The sequence below is a fragment of the Xenopus laevis genome, chromosome 5L (genome assembly GCF_017654675.1).
Source record: "Xenopus laevis strain J_2021 chromosome 5L, Xenopus_laevis_v10.1, whole genome shotgun sequence".
In the NCBI taxonomy this organism is placed as follows: Eukaryota; Metazoa; Chordata; class Amphibia; order Anura; family Pipidae; genus Xenopus; species Xenopus laevis.
In genome coordinates this window covers 21,482,466-21,502,590 of record NC_054379.1, presented here as the reverse complement: position 1 = coordinate 21,502,590, position 20,125 = coordinate 21,482,466, and the positions used below count along the sequence as shown (strand labels likewise).

Genomic DNA, 20,125 nt, shown 5'->3' with positions numbered 1-20,125 from the left:
TTGCTAAAGACAAAGAAAAACCTTGCTGGAATATCTTTTCTTGCTTACAGTATAAACAATATGAATGCATACATGCACAAACACATGCAATTTACTGATTATCTATTTTTATTACAATTATTAGCTATAACCAAAGCAGGAAAGCTTTTTTTCATCATAGTTGTAACCATAACTCTTATTATCTAAGGAATTATAAGGCTGAGCACAAGTTGTACTTTATTCTTGTTTCTGCATCCCAATATTTAAAAGCTATATCAAATACATTCTTTCTTTCCTCTTGTCTAAACTTCTTGATACTATTTATCATGCGCATAATAGTTTTTAAATGGAAAATTTTGAGTATAATGTCTTTTGTTGTAAGCAGAGAGAGAGAGAGCTATGAATATATAAGTAGTGGCTCTATTCTAAATGCATTGCAGATACAGTATGTTAAACCTCTTTAGACTGTAACCATTACAGAGCCATACTAGCATAGTGGAGTTTATGCCCTCAATGATCAAACTAGAATGTTGCCAAAATATTGAAGTTATCTTGGATTATAAAATTGTCAGACCAGATCCCATAGCAAGCCATCAGTAGGTGGTATTTCTGGTCATTTGTTTTAAAGTAAATATTTTGTTGTAGTTAGTAAACCCGTTTCCGACTTTTTTCCATTAGGGTTGGGGGGGGGAGCTTATTATATGGAATCTTTTCTCCACTAACTAACCAGCATTTTCTCTGCTGTTAGGAAGGATGTATTTGAATTGTTGACCTGGAAGACCTAGATAAATCTATGTGCCTGTTACTCCATTACCCTATCAACAACCTCTGATAGAACTAAGACAGAACAATAATACTACTTGAGCTTTTTATGGTCCATTTTAACTCAATATCGGTCAATACATGATGTCTTTTTGTCTGTAACATTGACTGGTATGACACACACACTGCAACAATAAAGTCTGCTCCATCTGTAGATGCTTATACATTCAGAAAGCATTAATTACACTTCATGCTATCTGTATATTAATTTATTTCTCACATGCAAGAGTTTTGTTTGTTGTGCTTATGACCATCAACAAAACCTAAACCTGTTAAAGGATAGGTAAAACTTACAAAAAAATGAATGCAAAAGTCCTCAGGATCCTTTTCAAAGCATTTTGGCAATTCACAATAATAAATTTTTCAGAAAAAAATCATTATAATAATATTCGAATAATCATTATTATGCAAGCTAAGCCGGCAATCTAGCCAAATCTGGAAGCATTTCTTTTAAACAATTGAAGGAACACTGAACATTGCTTAATGCAAAAACAATTTGCTTTCTTACTATAATTTTTAATCACTTCTAATTTTACATTTTATGTAATATTTATGAATGGGGTTTTGTCAATAAAAAAATATTATTGTCAGAAGCTGTATTAACAGTGGTTGATACAGATATTATAATAATAATACCCTACCTGTAAAAGGAGTTACTGTATGAAAGCAAGCATCTCGTTGCTATCGGTTACAAGGCTTGGGCAAATATCACCTTAATTACTCCATCTGATACACACAAGCAATATTACCTTGTTATTCATTTTCATCGGAACTTCCTGAACATTGGGAGTAGGGTGGAACAGACCTCTTGATATAATATTACAGGTATGAGATCCATTATAGAGAAACCCATTATACAGAAAGCTCCAAATTACGGGATGTTTCCCCTAGACAATTATTTTAAAATAATTCTCATTTTCTCTGTAATAATGAAAAAAGAAAATCCAAACTAAGATATAATTAAGCATCATTGGAAGCAAAACCAGTCTATTGGTTTATATAGGGGCCGATTCACTAACTTCGAGTGAAGGATTCGAAGTAAAAAAACTTAGAATTTCGAGTAGTTTTTTGTGCTCCTCGACTATCGAATTGGCGTAAATTCGCCTGAGTAGAATGATTCGAATAGATCGAGCGCAAAAACGCTGCCACTATTCGCCATTCGATAGTCGAAGTACTGGATTGAGCGCAAAAACGCTGCGACTATTCGCCCATTCGATAGTCGAAGTACTGTCTTTTTTAAAAATACTTCGACTGCCTACTTCGCCACCTAAAACCTACCGAATTGCTTTAAAAGCCTATGGGAAAGTCCCATAGGCTTGTTTTCCAAGTTTTCGATCGAATAAAAAGGCATTCGATCGAATGAAAATCCTTTGATCGAATCTTCGATCGAGCGCCTATTCGCCTGGCGAATATTCCCCGAATTGCCTATTCGATTCTATTCAATTCTATTCCCCAGTCGAATGTCGAGGGATTTAACCCCTCGAAATTCGACACTTGATGAATTTGCCCCTTAATATTTACATGATTTTCTACTAGATTTAAGATATGAAGATCCAAATTACTGAAAGATAAGGATAACCCCCACGTGTTGAGCATTCTGGATACCAGATCCCATGCCTGTATATTACTGTAGGTCTGTGCAACTGCTTATATTCTGCTTATGGGAGGCCACATCTCCTCAGTCACCAATCCATTGTCATCTTTTGTTGGGAAGCTTCACATATATGGCTATATCACACATCATCTGCTCGATCAACATATAGTAATAATGGTTATCGATATCATTATTATTATTATATGAAATCATTAATTAACTAATCTTAATATTTCACTGAGCATGCCTTTCCCTGCTCCAGAGAAGCATCATAATTTTTTTCTCTGCCCAGTGAAAATATTGTTTAGAAAGTTTTTCTATACAAAAATAAATGTGTTGCTATAAAAATGAAACACGAGCTGACATTTCTGTTGCATTCATAATCCCCCGAGGGAATGTAGATATTGGCATAAATCATTTATTCTACTCATTTCCAAAAGTAAGAGAGACATGTTTTTTTGTTGATAAGATGGAGAGACTTACCTTTTGTTCTTGTGACTCAAAGCAGTTGCAAATTTTGACATTGTACTGTGTGTATCCATGGCTAAACCTTGTAGGTTATGTATTTTTAATCCAAAATATACTTATATCAGACAAGAGAAAGACAATATTTCCTTGAGCTAGATACATTTTTTAGTCTTTTTGAAAGAATAATAATATTTTAAATGACTTTACCTGTATATTAGAACTTCATCATCTGAGCAATTGTATTGTAGCTGGTACATTTTTACTTTTGGGGCAGCCTTGCTCACTGACCATTTAACCAGAGCCGTGCTAGATGTCACTTCTGACACCACAATAGCTTTTTCTGGTGGTGTTTTAACTTCTCCTCTGTTAGATTTGGTAGAACTGGTGATGTCTGACAGCCTTGACTTCGGAGGGGCTGTTCGTCCGGTACCATTGCTGACATGCGGTATCTGGACAATTGATAGCTCCACAGGTGCAGTTAGTTCACCAGCTGCATTGGCCGCAATGCAGGTAAAAGTACCATAATCCTTTGAAGTGGTGATGAGAATATCTAAAGTGCCATTGTCATACACAGCCGTCCTTGAGGAATTTCCAATGAGTCTCCCATCAGGAGCAACCCAGTGTATGACCGGTAAAGGATCCCCAACAGCTTTACATTTTAATGATGCAGTTTGTCCTTCCAGAACCAATAGCCTTTGAGTATACTGAGTGATTAAAGGTGGTTCACATACAAACTCTTCTTCTCTAACATACCAAAAATACCTTCCTTTAAGAGCCGAAGGAGAAGCACAAGTTTCCATGTCATCTTCTCTATCTAGCCTTCTTAGCCACAAGAGTTCACAATTACAGTGAAGCGGATTACCTCCAAAGCTAAGAGATAAAGGAGGTGAAAATGGCGTAGCAGATGTCATTGAACTCTGTGACCTTGCAAAAATTGGATCTGGAGGTAGTTTTTGCAGCCTATTAGAAGTCAGATCTAGTCTGGCCAATTTGTTAAGATCCTGAAATGTACCCTCCGTTATATAATAAATCAGATTATGGTCCAAACTAAGTTGATGTACGTTCACCATTCTCCTTATTGCTTCCCACGGTATAGTCTTAAGGTTATTGTAAGAAAGATCCAAATCTTCCAAGGTTTGTAAAAGGTCCTCAAAAGCGTCATCTGCGATGCTGCTTAGTTGGTTATTATTCATAATCAGATGCTGTAGATTGATTAATCCTCTAAATATATCATCCCCAAGACTTGTCATTCTATTACTATCCAAATGCAAAGAACGAAGGCTCTCTAGATCAACAAAGGAATAGGGCTGGATCGAACTAATAGTGTTTCTAGACAACGTCAGGTCAACAAGACCGGTCATGTTGGCAAAGTCTTGCCGATTGATGCTTATAATGAAATTCCCTCCCAGTCGAAGTTCAACTGTCCTTCTGTCAATATCTATTGGTACAAAAAGTAGTCCCTTTGATGGACACAAGGTGCCTAATGATTCTGACAGGTTTTGACACACACAATATTTCGGACACGAGTTGACCATTACTGCCATTCCAAACACCAGAAGACTGCAGAGGATTTTTTCCATTGTAAGTCAAACAAAGATACCTAAAAAAAACAAAAGAAATGAACTGTTAAATTTATTGTGTAGGATACTGCAAAATTAACAAGATATAAAGAAAGCTGTACAAATGGGGGTCACTGATCCCATCTAAAAAAAGAAATGATCTGTAAGGCTACAAATGTATTGTTATTGCCACATTCATTATTATCAAATCAGTGCATGGTTGCTACGCTAATTTGGACCCTTGCAACCAGAAATTGCAAACTGGAAAGCTGCTTAATAAAATGGTAAATAACTGAAAAACCCCAAATAATAAAAAAAATTAAGACCAATTACAAATTGTCTGAGAATATGTCTACATCATCCTAAAAGTTAACTCGAAGGTGAACAACCTCTTTAATAATATCTAGGCAAACTTGCCATTTCTGCTGTCTAGAATGTGTCGTCTACCATCCTATATTTGTTTTTAATGTACAAAATTTTATTCAAGGTGCCAAATTATCAATCTATCATAACTATTACCTTTGCAAATTATGTTTTTACCGTATACTATGCTGTTTATTACAGTGTCATTTTTTTATTTACCTGTGGAAAGGTATGATAACAATCTATCAATGGGGGGACATTGTGAGTCATGTAAGTCAGATGTCTAGACTCATTTATCTTCATCTTTACTTGTTTGTTTTTGCTCAGCTGTCATTGCAGTACAACCGACTCTCTCTCTAAGGGGCAAATTCACTAAGATTCGTAGTTGCGCTCAGGGGTAGCGTAAGGTTGCGAAGTTGCGCTAGCGTTGATTCGCTAAGCGAAGCGAAGTTACGCTAGCGATGGTTAATTTGCATACGGCGCCAAATTCAAATTTCAATGGAGGAATATGTAGCAGCTCTACAAATGCCTGGGAAACCTTCAAAACATCAAATAAAATTTTTATTTTGCCCTACACATGTGCCCACTGTATAGTTAAGTTGCCATGAGTTAGGAAATGTAGGGGGGGAAGGAGGGGAGCCCCAGAAAAATTTTCGATCTTTTTCAGCCTATCACCCATAATATAGAAAAAACGCCAGCGTTTTTTGTGACTTAGAAAAAATTTGAACTTTTTTTGAAGCAATCCCTATCTACTCTATTGCGCTTCGCCTGGTCTGAGGTGGCGAAGGAAGTCTAGCGTAAAAGGTAGCGTTCAGTACACTGCGCACGTTAGTGAATTTGCGTAGTTACGTCCGTTGCTCAAATTTGCCAGGCGTAAGGGTGCGAAGTAACACTAGCGAATGTACGCCAGCGTTCGTTAGTGAATTTGCGAAGTAACGAAAATGACCAACGCTAGTGAATTGACGCTAGCATTAGGCGCTTCGGCGCTTAGTGAATTTGCCCCTAAGACTCCAGTGTTTTTTTAACATGGATAAAAACATTTTTTTCAATTTTCTATGAATTAGGAAGATAGCATTTTGTAAGATGTTAAATAATATTCTCTCTAACATGAATAATAATTAAGCTAAATACACACACATATAAATATTTATGATGGCACCGCTGTGAAGGCTTAAAGTTGTGCCTACAATTCTGTCCACCTCCAGGAAATTTGTTATAGTTACTGCACAGTATAGATTTGCATATCAGGATTAAACATACTGACATACCAATTTTGCAGCTATATCTCCATTTTTTCCTCTTTTGGGAAGATTTGATAATCATTCTGATAATTTATCCCTATGTATTAGGCAACTGATTGTAATGGCAAGATTTGTGGTCTACATTCCAATATAATACACAGTAATGATCCAGGTATAAATGCAAGGTTTTAGCTCTGTTGTTGGGGATTCACATTCCACTTTGTAATACTGTCACCATACATTACCCGTATTAATTATATTGGTGTAGTCAAGGCAACTGTAGCTATCCTTTAACCAGCAACTGGCGAGAATATGGCATTTACTACAAATTACCCATGGGTTCACTTCCCTCACTTATTGAACCAAGGATATCTTACCAGTTACCAGTTGGATCTGATGGAGGGCCTGAGGTGAAGTTAGGTCATGCTATCTAAAGAGAAAAAGTCAGATCAAGCTGTAACCCTTCCTTATAGAAGCCTGGGTAACAGGGCCCCTTTAGTGAGGAAAGCAGTAACAGACTAGCATCCTGTCATAGTATAGTAGTTAGGTCTAGTAAGCAAGAGCAGTTCTGTGCTACAACCAAGGAGAGTAGTGGGGTTAGTATTCCCAAGACCACATCTGCCAAAGTAGGTCCTTCAATGTGGTAGGGATCAAGGCAAAGAAGTTTTCTCAACTATTGCATGTACTAAAGGTGGCCATAGACACACAGATATTATCATACTAAACTAATTTTCGTATATTTGGTGTGGGTTGAGAAACAAGCTGACCGATTTTGGCAGAATACTTGGATATCAGTCGGCTTGAAGTTTGGGCTGGACGGGAACTTTTGATCGGATGCCTTTGAAGGGACACCAAACATCGGGCATTGTTAGTGCTAAATCCTCAGACACAGGTAGAATTCTATTGTTTCTGTCTGTATATCTAAAGATTCAGATCTATACGTGAGTATTGAAACGAACGATCTTTCATGGAAGGATCTTTTCCAAGAAAGATCATACTTGTTACGTCTATGGCCACCTTAAGTAATTAACCATTGTATCATGGTTAAGAACCACTGGCGTCTTTTATTTCTACTGTCACAGCAGCAAGTTGTAGTTGTATCTACATTACCATTCCTCTGGACCAGTGGTTCCCAACCATTTTTACCCATGAGCCACATTCAGATGTAAAAAGAGTTGGGGAGCAACACAAGCATGACAAATTCCATGGGGGTGCCAAATTCAGGCTGTGGTTGGCTATTTGGTAGCCCCTATGAGGACAGGCAGCCTACAGAAGACTCTGTTTGGTAGTACACATATTTTTTATGCAACAAAAAGTTGCCTCCAAGCCTGGAATTCAAAAATAAGCACCTGCTTTGAGGTCACTGGGAGCAACATCCAACAGGTTGGTGAGCAATATGTTATTCATGATCCACTGGTTGGGGATCACTGCTCTGGACACTTCCAGAGAGGGCTCAGCTAATGGAGAGAGGGACGTAATATACTGTAAATATGCATTACTATTCAGGGGCTGTGGTCTTGAAGGAATTTAATGTGACTCCTCCCTCCTGCATTGATTTCAAGGTAAAATTCAACCCAATGTTTCAATTCTAATGATTTTAGTCACCACATTTGACCAAAATATTGAGATCGGTATCTTGCACCCAAATCAAATAGCATTGAGAATGGTAATGAAAAATAATACCATACACTGATTTAAAGGTGTTGCTCATCTATGGCTATTATTATTTTCATAAAAAGCCAATTCTGGTTATTAGTCAGCAAGATGGAGATACTATGAAACAACTACATTTGAGTGCTGAGTTCTGTGATGCCTTCACACCCAACTCATTTCAATTTATAGAGACCTATGAGGATTGTACCAAATCGGGATTTGCAGTAATTACAGTAAATTGCTCCTATTTAACCCTTTACTCTCAGGTTGCTTATAGCTGCATAACCTTGATTAAACAATTAGCAAAGTGATTGTGTTTCACAAGCAGGGTGCCGGTCCATGGTCAAAATAACTTAACGTCCTTGCAAAAGATGATTAAATTAATTTTAGCCATTACACATCCATTACACTGATGGCATTCAGGAGTGGCATGCAGGTAATGTGTTGTGTATATTATTATCATCCTATTAGCATTAATTAAGTGTAATTGGACCGTCAGCAGAGTCATACCCTATGAATCTGTCACTCAGTGTATGGCTCAGTCATTTCTAATTATTTTCACTGCATATTGTGCTTAATCACACAGGGAGGCCTTGCTATGAACGGGAAAACATTTCCCTTGTAGAAGGTTATTCACAATTGTTTGTGGCCATTAAATATTTGAGGTGTATAATGAATATCACTGGTACATTCATGTTTGTGTTCATAGTTGTTTAATTTAAATGTATATTGTCATAATTGATGGCTCTCCTTTACCAACACATCATATCCTTGTCCATGCTATAAAATAATGCTACTACTCATAACCTACTAAAAAGGCGTTTACAGCAAATAGCCTAGGTGAACTCTTAGGGGCAGATTTACTGAAGAGCGAAGTGGCTAACACTAGCCATATCACTAGCTTTGCCACTTGCAGGTACATCTCGCCGTAAGTGCCAATTCGCTAGCAAACCAGACCATCACTAGCGCAGTTTTGGACCCTATCGCCAGGCGTTTTTTCGCTCCGGGGAACGGGCACTACTCTGTAACTTCACTAAAGTGCGGATTTTACTGAACGTTACCTCTTTAGCCAAAGTTGACTTCATTACCTATGCTTTTTTGAAGCGGAATTGCCTGCAAAAGTTCTGACTTAAACTTTTTTTTGGGTAACGGGTTTTCTCCAGAGAATTCATAACATATGGAACATTCATTTTACAGTGGGCTCATTATATTAACGCTCTTGTCTTTATTAAGGTTCCGTGGACATGTGTAACAAAAAGTGGTAACTTCAAGCATTTGCACCAACATTTATAATAAAGACCGCCATACAACTTTAAATTACCAGCTGTATGCAAATTGACCTAATTGCAAGATCACTAGCAAATTTTCGCTAGGCACAAATGAACGCTACCGCATCTTCGCTAAGAAATGCTCGCACAGCCAAAGTAACGCTAGCCAAAAGTTGCCAGCGTTCAGCGCCCGAGACGAAACTTTGCATTTTAGTGCATTAGCGTATTCGTCGAACATTTGCACCTGGCAAAGTGGTGTGAGGTTTGCGAAGCTGACGCTGGTGAAAATTCACACTTTTGTGAATCTGCCCCTTAACATCCCAGATTCAGGATCCGGGTACACCTTGAAGTGTCATGGGTGGTCTGGATCAAGGTGACACCATTGGTAGTTAAGGGTTAATAAAGCCCCAATTGTATTTCCTTGGAATATGACTGAATCCCTTGTTCCCATTGCCTGGGAGTACTGGAATAAAAAGGCATTCATTTTGTCTGATTTTCTTCTGCAAGCTGTAAGTCGTGAGGCTGAATGTGTTATGCAAATTGTGAAGCCTTTGAAATATAATGTACAGAGTATGGGCACAGCGTATTCATCCAACGAGCCTACCTGCATATTAGAAATGGGAGATAGGAAACATTACAATAATGACCAGCTCAGTTGTTGCCTTATTCTTCATGATGTTCATAGGAACCCTCAATAAACTGACAAAACTCGTGGAGCTTCTGTTTGTTGTCAATTACAGACCATTAATGAGTTACATTCCATCAATTAGCTTATGAAATTCGGCCTAATCTACATGTTATTACAAATTAAAGAGAATGTCCAGTTTACCCAGCATTTAGTAAAGACATTAACTCCAAATAAGTTTGCGTCCCAAGCCAGTTTAATGCTATTTTATTTCCTTACAAAGGTAGAGAAGATCATGACTGTTTAAAAAAATTCCAAGGGGCAAATTCACTAAGATTCGTAGTTGCGCCAGGCGTAACTTCGCCGAACTTCGCCAGGCGTAGTTTTGCCAGCGCTTCGCAAATTCACTAAAATCCGAAGTTGCACTCAGGGGTAGCGTAAGGTTGCGAAGCTGCGCTAGCGTTGATTCGCTAAGCGAAGCGAAGTTACGCTAGTGATGGTTAATTTGCATACGGTGCCAAATTCAAATTTCAATGGAGGAATATGTAGCAGCACTACAAATGCCTGGGAAACCTTCAAAACATCAAATAAAATTGTTATTTTGCCCTACACATGTACCCACTGTATAGTTAAGTTGCCATGAGTTAGGAAATGTAGGGGGAAGGAGGGGAGCACCAAAAAAATTTTCAATCTTTTTCAGCCTATCACCCATAATATAGAAAAAACGCCAGCGTTTTTTGGGACTTAGAAAATGTTCTAATTTTTTTTGAAGAAATCCCTATCTACTCTATTGCACTTCGCCTGGTCTGAGGTGGCGAACGAAGTCTAGCGTAAACGGTAGCGTTCAGAACAATGCGCGCGTTAATGAATTTGCGTAGTTACATCCATTGCGCAAATTCGCCAGGTGTAAGGGTGCGAAGTTACACTAGCGAAGTTACGCCAGCGTCCGTTAGTGAATTTGCGAAGTAACGAAAATGGCCAACGCTAGCGAATTGACGCTAGCGTTAGGGCTTCGGCTCATAGTGAATTTGCCCCCAAAGTATGTTCTTGGCCAAAGACTCTTAAATTCACCCAGTGATCAAACAGCATCAAAATAATTCTTCCTAGAATGCATTAGCCAGTGTGAAATCAATATTAACATACAGCATATGCGATCACAAGATGTTTGATGGGACCAACCTTGCTTGATTTCCGTTGGACTAGAGCTAGAGTTAAGTGATTCGTATGGTTATGGTTCTTGCATCATTTTTTACAGAATAATGATAATTGTCCTACAAATTGACTATCATAAGTCCAACCACCAATTCTCAATACTAAGCCCCCCACCCCCAAAGAATGACTCTGTGCAGCGGGAATTCGCCGCGAGCGAATAAATTCGCTAAAATTCGCGTCCAAAATTTGCGGCAAAAATTCGCCGGCGTCAAAAAAAAATTTCCGAAAAAACGGACGCCAGCACCAAAAACGGACGCTGGCGTAAAAAACGGGCGCCGGCGTCAAAAACGATACGCCGGCGCGATTTCGAAAATTTTTCGCCGTTTCTAAACAGCGCAAATTCGCCCATCACTAGCAGCTAACACTCCCACCACACAGCTCTGCCTTTTCAATACAGGTATGGGGAAGAAGCAATGTTCTAAGGCAGGGATCTCCAACCTTTAGAACCCGTGAGCAACATTCAGAAGTAAAATTAGTTGGGGAGCAAAGCATGAAAAATGTTCTTGGGGTGCCAAATAAGGGTTGTGATTAGCCATTTAGTAGTCCCCATGTGGATTGTCAAACTACATTGAGGCTCTGTGGTAGTGCAACTGGTTTTTATACAACCAAAACTTGCCTCCAAGCCTGGAATTCAAAAATAAGCTCCTACTTTGAGGCCACTGGGAGCAACATCCAAGGGATTGGAGAGCAACATGTTGCTCACGAGCTACTGGTTGGGGATCACTTTTCTAAGGGGTCTCCTGGGTATGCATTGGGAGAGATAAAGTAGCATCTGTGCAGAGGCCATTTGATTAAGCAATGTGTTTTGTGCTTTCCACCTAATGTTTTTCACCATTGTCTCCATCTGACACACTTATGGTTTAAGTCCAGATTTTACCTAGTGTAATTGGTGGATTCCAGCATGAGTTAGCAATTTGCACTGCAAACAAATTTATTAAATAAACATTCACTGTAGTTTCCCTTTTAATATAAGGAACAATCTGGGTGAATAAACTGGGTCTTTTGTGCATCCAAAGCATATCCAACCATCCTGCTTAGTCCCTCCACCTTGATGTCCATGATTAGGTAGATAATGAATATAAACTGACTTTAGGGCAGGGTACAAGAGGCAGTCAATGCCCCCACCCATACCCAATTCCACATAAATGCAAAATACATGGGATACAAATTAGATTGATCTACCGGCTACAAAAAAAGAACATAGCTACAATGAAACATGTATACCACCTTAAATATCAGCAGCTTCTTTCATTGTCTTGACTTTCACTAAAAGTTCATTACAAAAAGTGGTGAGGCCGAGATAATCAGGACTGTTGACATTGCATTCTCTGTCTGGGTGAATGTGGATCAGTAATCTTATCTGACACCTAATTCAGACTCGAACAAGAAGGTTCTCCTGAGCCTTGCTGCATCAAACACTATCTTTAAAGTAATTCTTCTGCACAGACGACCAGTCTATCCCATTTGTTGAGGAATTTTTTATTTTAAAGGGGGTATAAAAACTCCAACAAAACTTTTCCACTGCACCCCCTAGATTTTTGCATGTTATACTTGTTTAGTAAGCAAATCTCCTTGGACCACAAATGATTCTGTATAGCTACGAGCAAATTAGACTTGAATTTAAAGGGATCCTGTCATCGGAAAACATGTTTTTTTCAAAATGCATCCGTTAATAGTGCTACTCCAGCAGAATTCTGCACTGAAATCCATTTCTCAAAAGAGCAAACAGATTTTTTTATATTCAATTTTGAAATCTGACATGGGGCTAGACATTTTGTCAATTTCCCAGCTGCCCCTGGTCATGTGACTTGTGCCTGCGCTTTAGGAGAGAAATGCTTTCTGGCAGGCTGCTGTTTTTCCTTCTCAATGTAACTGAATGTGTCTCAGTGGGTCATGGGTTGTTACTATTGAGTGTTGTTCTTAGATCTACCAGGCAGCTGTTATCTTGTGTTAGCGAGCTGTTATCTGGTTACCTTCCCATTGTTCTTATGTTTGGCTGCTGGGGGGAAAAAGGGAGGGGCTGATAACACTCTAACTTGCAGTACAGCAGTAAAGAGTGATTGAAGTTTATTAGAGCACAAGTCACATGACTTGGGGCATCTGGGAAATTGACAATATGTCTAGCCCCATGTCAGATTTCAAAATTGAATATAAAAAAATCTGTTTGCTCTTTTGAGAAATGGATTTCAGTGCAGAATTCTTCTGGAGCAGCACTTTTAACTGATTCATTTTGAAATTTTTTTTTTTTCCCATGACAGTATCCCTTTAATCAAGAGTATTCGGTTACAATGTGTCTCTTTAATTATATGTAAAAGAGATTCAGCTATCAATCATACTGGTAGTCATAATATCATTTCCGCCTTTGCCTTGCAGGACACGGTTTTTATTGTTCTCGCATAGGAACAAGAGCGGAGCTGGGATGCATTTAATTGCTGTCCCTGGAGAAGAACAAAAGGACTCCTCGTTCAGCCAATATGAAACCTTTCCTTCGGGACCACCAATCATCTTCTGCCACAGTGATGACATGTAAGAGAAGGCACCTCAATTACACAGGAATACAATTTATTCCGCTGATGCACTCCCTAACAGAACTAAATAAATAACTACTGCTGCAATATTTAAATGCCGGGGCCTCGGCATGTGGAAATAATCAAACAGCCTTATTTATAAATTAAAAGCACACAATCTGCTCAGCAACAGGATTTTTTTTTTCAGGCTTTGAAGACGAGGTTCTACAAAGGAATTATTTTACAGCGAAATAAACTTGCCGCTGTCATTTTTTGGGTCTTTATTAATTTTAGAAATATGTTAATATGAGACACTGGGGAATTTCTCCTGTAGGAACGGTGAACAACTGGAGGATTTAACTAGTTTTTTTTTACTGAGCATAAAGTTTATTTACTCCAATAAAGTTCATAAAGGGAGTGCAGTTCATAGTGTTTTATAACTCACTGTAAGTGGCCAGAGAATTGCATCGCAGTTACTTCAAAGCATTTAATTTGTGGCTCCTCAAGAGTAAAACTGTTGAGGTTTTCTCACACTTATCATTAATTTTTCCCTTAATTGCCCAGCGCAAAAGATCTTTGCATCAAACTGACTCTCAACACCATCCCATTGGTCCTATGTATCAGAGGTAATTAGGAAACCACGACTTAACCTACTTATTAGTACATTTCATCTTCTGTGTTTTCTGACATGTATTCTAATTTCTTGGCTTGTTATATGGGTAAATTACCCTTATTTCTGTGTCAGTGGAATCTGAGGTTCGCTTTCTTTGTTTATGGTTTCTGATGTTTGTCTAATGACAATATTAAAGGGATCCTGTCATCGGAAAACATGTTTTTTTCAAAACACACCAGTTAATAGTGCTACTCCAACAGAATTCTGCACTGAAATCCATTTCTCAAAAGAGCAAACAGATTTTTTTTTATTAAATTTTGAAATCTGACATGGGGCTAGACATTTTGTCAATTTCCCAGCTGCCCCTGGTCATGTGACTTGTGCCTGCACTTTAGGAGAGAAATGCTTTCTGGCAGGCTGCTGTTATTCCTTCTCAATGTAACGGAATGTGTCTCAGTGGGACATGGGTTTTTACTATTGAGTGTTGTTCTTAGATCTACCAGGCAGCTGTTATCTTGTGTTAGGGAGCTGTTATCTGGTTACCTTCCCATTGTTCTTTTGTTTGGCTGCTGGGGGGAAAAGGGAGGGGGGTGATATCACTCCAACTTGCAGTACAGCAGTAAAGAATGATTGAAGTTTGACGCGCCTCTTTTTTTTTGACGCACGCTACCATACAAGTCTATGGGCTTCATTTTTTCAGCAAAAAAATTCGCCCGTCTACAACCTATCTGTCCTTTAGGCTGGACATCATGATCTGAACCCAGCACAGACTGGCAATCTCTGGTTTCTGGCAAATGCCAAAGGGGCTACTGTAAGTTGCCATATACATTTTTTGGGTTGGTGGGGGGCTGTTAGGGCTGCTGTGTTGGCTGTGTGGGCCTCTCTGTACCTGAAATAGCAGGGCTTAGTTATTTTGTATCCCAGTCGAGACCAGATCTGAGCCCTCTATAGTGGGACCAGGTGCACAGTTTGGAAAGCATTGGCCTTAAATCACATAAAAAACAAACCATTCATTTTGAAAATCTACTAAATGAGCTGCAGTATTTGAACAAAATTTCCAGCCATCTGGGCTGAACACTATGCATCATCCTCATAGGAAACAACACTCCCATGCCTGGTGCCCTGCACTTGGTGGTAAATGCCATGCACCAATAAACAGATTATTAATGATTGTTTACATGGATGAACCTGTGCGTTTTTAGGACGGCATATGGTTCCACCTGGCTTAATTCCCTTTCACATCTGCCATTTAATTGTGAAAGGTCTCTTGTGACATATTCAAAAGCACTGCTGTTATTTATTTGAGCACTAAAATCATATCATAAAAAGAATTTTATGATAGAGAAGAAACTACATAGAGGTATAACTGAATCCAAATAGAAATGGATAACCCATTTTAATAGATAGGAAAAAAGCTCTACATCCCATCCTCTCAAATCCATGGTGCTGGAGTGTAGCCCTCTTACAGTCATGGTACTAAAGCTTTCAAATTCTTCTTGTATGCCTTCAGGTTAGAATTGGGGTCGTGGAGTCTAAGTAGTCTAAGCAGTTTGACTCTTAAACCAATCCACTGTCCAAAGTGAAGATGGAGGCAACTGAACATGGAATATGCTCAAGGGCAGCAGCTGAAAGGTACAATCAGGGCTGGGGGTTACAATCTTATACAGGTATAGGATCCATTATCCGGAAACCCATTATCCAAAAAGCTCCAAATTATGGAAAGGCCTTCTCCCATAAACTTTGTTTTATCCAAATAATCCAAATTTTTAAAAATTATTTCCATTCTCTCTGTAATAATAAAACAGTACCTTGTATTTGATCAAAACTACAGATGAAGCCACTTGGATTTGTGTGTTAAATGCATCATGACTCGGGATTAATTTGAAGAAACGGTGTAATCTAAAGTCATCTTAACTCATTTAATGCATTTAACCTTTTCATTCGCATACCAAAGCACCAATGTTCACAATGGTGAACGCTTTAATTATATGGGATGCTGTGATGCAATTTTCTGTGTTAAATGGGAAAATTGGGATATCTGGGTTATTCTGTGTCAAATACACAAACCAAATTGGCTTCATCTGTAAGAAATAATTCATCCTTATTGGAAGCAGAGCCAGCCTGTTGGGTTTATTTGGGGGCCGATTCACTAAGGGTCGAATATCGAGGGTTAATTAACCCTCGATATTCGACTAGGAATTAAAATCCTTCGACTTCGAATATCGAAGTCGAAGGATTTAGCGCAGATAGTTTGATCGAACGATCGAAGGATAATTCCTTCGATCGAATGATTTTAATCCAACAATCGAAGGAATATCCTTCGATCAAAAAAAGTTAGCCAAGCCTATGGGGACCTTCCCCATAGGCTAACATTGACTTCGTTAGCTTTTAGATGGCGAACTAGGGGGTCGAAGTTTTTTTTAAAGAGACAGTACTTCGACTATCGAATGGTCGAATAGTCAAACGATTTTTACTACGAATCCTTCGATTCGAAGTCGTAGTCGTAGTCGAAGTAGCCCATTCAATGGTCGAAGTAGCCCAAAAAAAACTTCGAAATTTGAAGTTTTTTACCTTCGAATCCTTCACTCGAAGTTAGTGAATCAGCCCCTAAATGTTTATATGATTTTCTAGTAGACTGAAGGTATGAAGATCCATATTACTGAAATATCTGTTATCCGGGAAAACTCCAGGTCCCGAGCATTCTGGATACTGTAACATTTGCATACCCCCAATAGATAAGCCTATTTGTTGACTCAAGGTATTAGTTGATAATGATGTTCTCTAGTACATGATGGTCCTTTTGGGACACAAATATGTCTATGCACATTGGTCCCTAAAGTTGGCCAAAAATTGTAAAATGACATTCCTCGGTAGGTTGCATATTATCCAAACATCACTACACATTTGGGGACCAGGAACAACCTTTTAGAGATCAAACTTCAAAGAATCAGGGTGCTCTTATGTTTGTAGAAGTGTTCTATATGTGAGCACCAAAATACTGCGTTAAGCTTATACATATACACCATAGCTTTATAGAAGATACATACAAATCTGACATAATGAGAAAATTCTGTTGTGTCCTTGGACACAATATCTCAGGATAACTAGGCAGAAGGTGTAAAAATGAAGGACTCATAGAAAAGTGAAATGAATCATTTTCTCACTATTGAAAGAACGTTTGGTTTCCTGCATGGACAATAGCACAATCCTAAAAGACATTTGAGCTGTCTGATGAGTTATTTTGTACTGGGTCAGGGTGTTCCTTCTCATCTCCCAGGTCCAATCAAAACTTTTACTAAAATAAAACTATTTCCTACCCTGTTTGTACTGGTGATTTCAACTACCTGTACTGATACCAGGGCATTATGGAAGATTAACTGATACTTTTATGTCAAACTAACGGTAACAAATACCTTCATATTCCATCAGTGCACGAGAAAACACATGAGATTAGTTCAGACCAGAGGACAAATGTATTCTAGATGGGCAAAGTAATGTTTTTTTCCTGTATATTATACCGATCCAAAGAGCACATATTTCCACTTATGAGGAAAGACATATATAGACTTTGTATTAGAAGCTCAAGAGACTGCCTTTATAATACTTTTCTCTGAGATTAAACTTGGTCTAATGTTCAGTCTATAATATATCTAGAAATCCTGGTGTGGAACGTTATTATATCATGTGCCATTAATCTCAGTTTTTACCCTCATGGGAATATGTAATATTATTCTTTAATACCTCTCTCTTCCTGGCTGCAAGTTGGATAATGAGGAAGAATATGACTTTCAGGAAACAGTATTTTGCTAGACAGTTGGGACTGCGCAGAACCAGCTAATGGGTAAGATGAAGCTGTTTTATAAAAAGGAAACAGAATTAGCAGTTTCAGGTAAAAGTACTACCCTAGGTGAAGTAGAAATGTCAGTTTGCAAATAATTTAAGTTCACTATGTAAATATCACTTTCTATAACTATTCCTCCTTGTTTTTACTTCAATTATAATGCAGAAGTGAATAAAGTTTTATACGCTCAAAAAAACCCAGTGGCTTCTAATATCCTTATCATTTACAGTAGGGGGTACATTATCCCTTATAATACATGAGTGATACTCAGAGTTCCCTGTATAACTCAGCCTGCAGCCTTGTGCCTTTAAATGGTCACAGAACCCCCCTATGGTCTATATCTTTATAATTGACATTCTTTTAATGAAAAGGACAACTTTACATATTCTTTTGTATGCGCAATCACACTGGTTTGTGTACATATCTAGTGTCATGAAACATCCCAAACAAGCACATTTACACCTTATACATATGTTTCAATACTCATAAAATTATGTTTTAATTAAAGTTATTTCTGTTCTGCTTTGGGAATATTCCAGCTGGTGGAGGCATCTACAACTTGTATCTCTCCATCTGTTGCTGGAATACAGCTCCCAGCTTCCCATGACAACATTTGGCTGTTGGACCTCAGGATTGATGCTGAGCTTTAAGGGGAACTAAACAAAAACTTGATAAGCTGAAAAGGAAATTATAAATAAAAGACAAGATGGTGCCACTTAAAACAGCAACTTGTATCATACACTGTGGGGCAAATTTACTTATGGTCGAATATCGAGGGTTAATTAACCCTCAATATTCGACTGCCGAATGTAAATCCTTCGACTTCGAATATCGAAGTCAAAGGATTTACCGCAAATAGTTCGATCGAACAAAAAATCGTTAGATTCGAAGGATTTTAATCCATCGATCTAAAGATTTTTCTCGACCAAAAAATTGCCAGGAAGCCTATGTAGACCTTCCCCATAGGCTAACATTGCACCTCGGTAGGTTTTAAGTGGCGAAGTAGGGGGTTGAAGTTTTTCTTAAAGAGACAGTACTTCGACTATCGAATGGTCGAATATTCGAACGATTTTTAGTTTGAATCGTTCGATTCAAAGTCGAAGTTGTAGTTGAAGGCGAAGTAGCCAATTTGATGGTCAAAGTAGCCAAAAAAAAACTTTTTTTATTCAACGTTTTTTTTATTCTATCAGGTGCTATAGCTGTATAGCCTGAGCAGTATGGGCACTCATCAGCATGGGTACAGAACATCCGTTTAGCAGTATCATCATAGTAACTTTGTTCATAACAGACCAGCCTTCTCTGTCATGTTTTGCTGGAGAGCAGTGTCCTTAACTAATAGCACCATGTACAGCCTTTACAGTACGTGACTTCACTACAGCAACTGTGGTCTTTGATTTGTTTCTCACTATCAGATCTTACACTATATATATCCATCTTCAAATGAAACACTACTAGTGATGGGCGAATCTCTCCCGTTTCCATGAAAAATTCGCAAAACGGTGAAAAATTTGCGAAAAATCGTGAAATCAGATAGTTCCCGAAAAAATAACGAAATTAAAACTTTTTCCCAAAAAAATCATGAAATTCAAATGTTTTCATGAAAAAATCGAGCAATTTGAATGTTTTCACTAAAAAATCAAGCAATTTGAAAAATTTGAGATCCAAATATTCTACATTGTTCTATTGCAAGAAACAGTAAGAATAAACTGGCAACTACGCCAACTGAAGATTTAGACTTTCCAATTCAAGCTACAGTACAAGCATTTCTTTATAGTTCCTTGCTGTAGTGTTGACTTTGTATACATAAAGTGTATTATTTAAGTCTATTTAAGTGCTTCAAGCCTATGATTAAGATAACCTTTCCAGAAACGTTTCAGGCCATGTTAGATCCCCACCAGTTGCAATAAAGGATTTCTTAAGTTATCCGGAGTTCCGCTTGATTTTTGGATTGAGCAGCCGTATCTAAGTGCTCTACGCATGCCATTTTCAAACTATAAAGCTGTCTGCCTTAGGGGGTCCACAGCAGTGTTTGTGAGGGGTCTGTGTGTCATGAAAATGGCCAAACAGAAGTATGCAGGAGCATTGGAGAGTAGACCATTAAATTTTTTCCAATTTATGTTTTAAGTCCAGCAGTGATACAGCAGTAACAAATCCATTCACAGTCCCAAAAAAGTCTATTCACAGTCCCAAGAAAATTTGATGTAGAATAATGGCCAAGAGTTGTGAAGGAGCAGAAGACCTTTCCTTTATCTCTGAAGACTAACTTCAAGTCTCTCTTTGTAATTCTTATTATGCCCCTACTCATCCAGCCTCTCAGTAAATCCCTGTTGTTCTCAAGCAGGTGTGTGGAGACGTATTGAAGCCTGGTTGATTGGATTAT

General features: G+C 38.3%; 1 protein-coding gene across 4 annotated transcripts in view; it reads right to left on the bottom strand.

Annotated features, from left to right (window-relative positions):
• The window catches only part of lrfn2.L (leucine rich repeat and fibronectin type III domain containing 2 L homeolog), a 330,878-nt gene that overhangs the window by 76,964 nt on the left and 233,789 nt on the right, over nucleotides 1–20,125 (bottom strand). For all 4 annotated transcript variants that reach the window (XM_041562591.1, XM_018262696.2, XM_041562593.1 and 1 more), the window contains one exon: nucleotides 3,071–4,463. In XM_041562591.1, coding sequence (XP_041418525.1) covers nucleotides 3,071–4,443 — 1,373 coding nt within the window. In that variant the 5' untranslated portion in view covers nucleotides 4,444–4,463. The remainder of the gene's footprint in view (nucleotides 1–3,070; nucleotides 4,464–20,125) is intronic.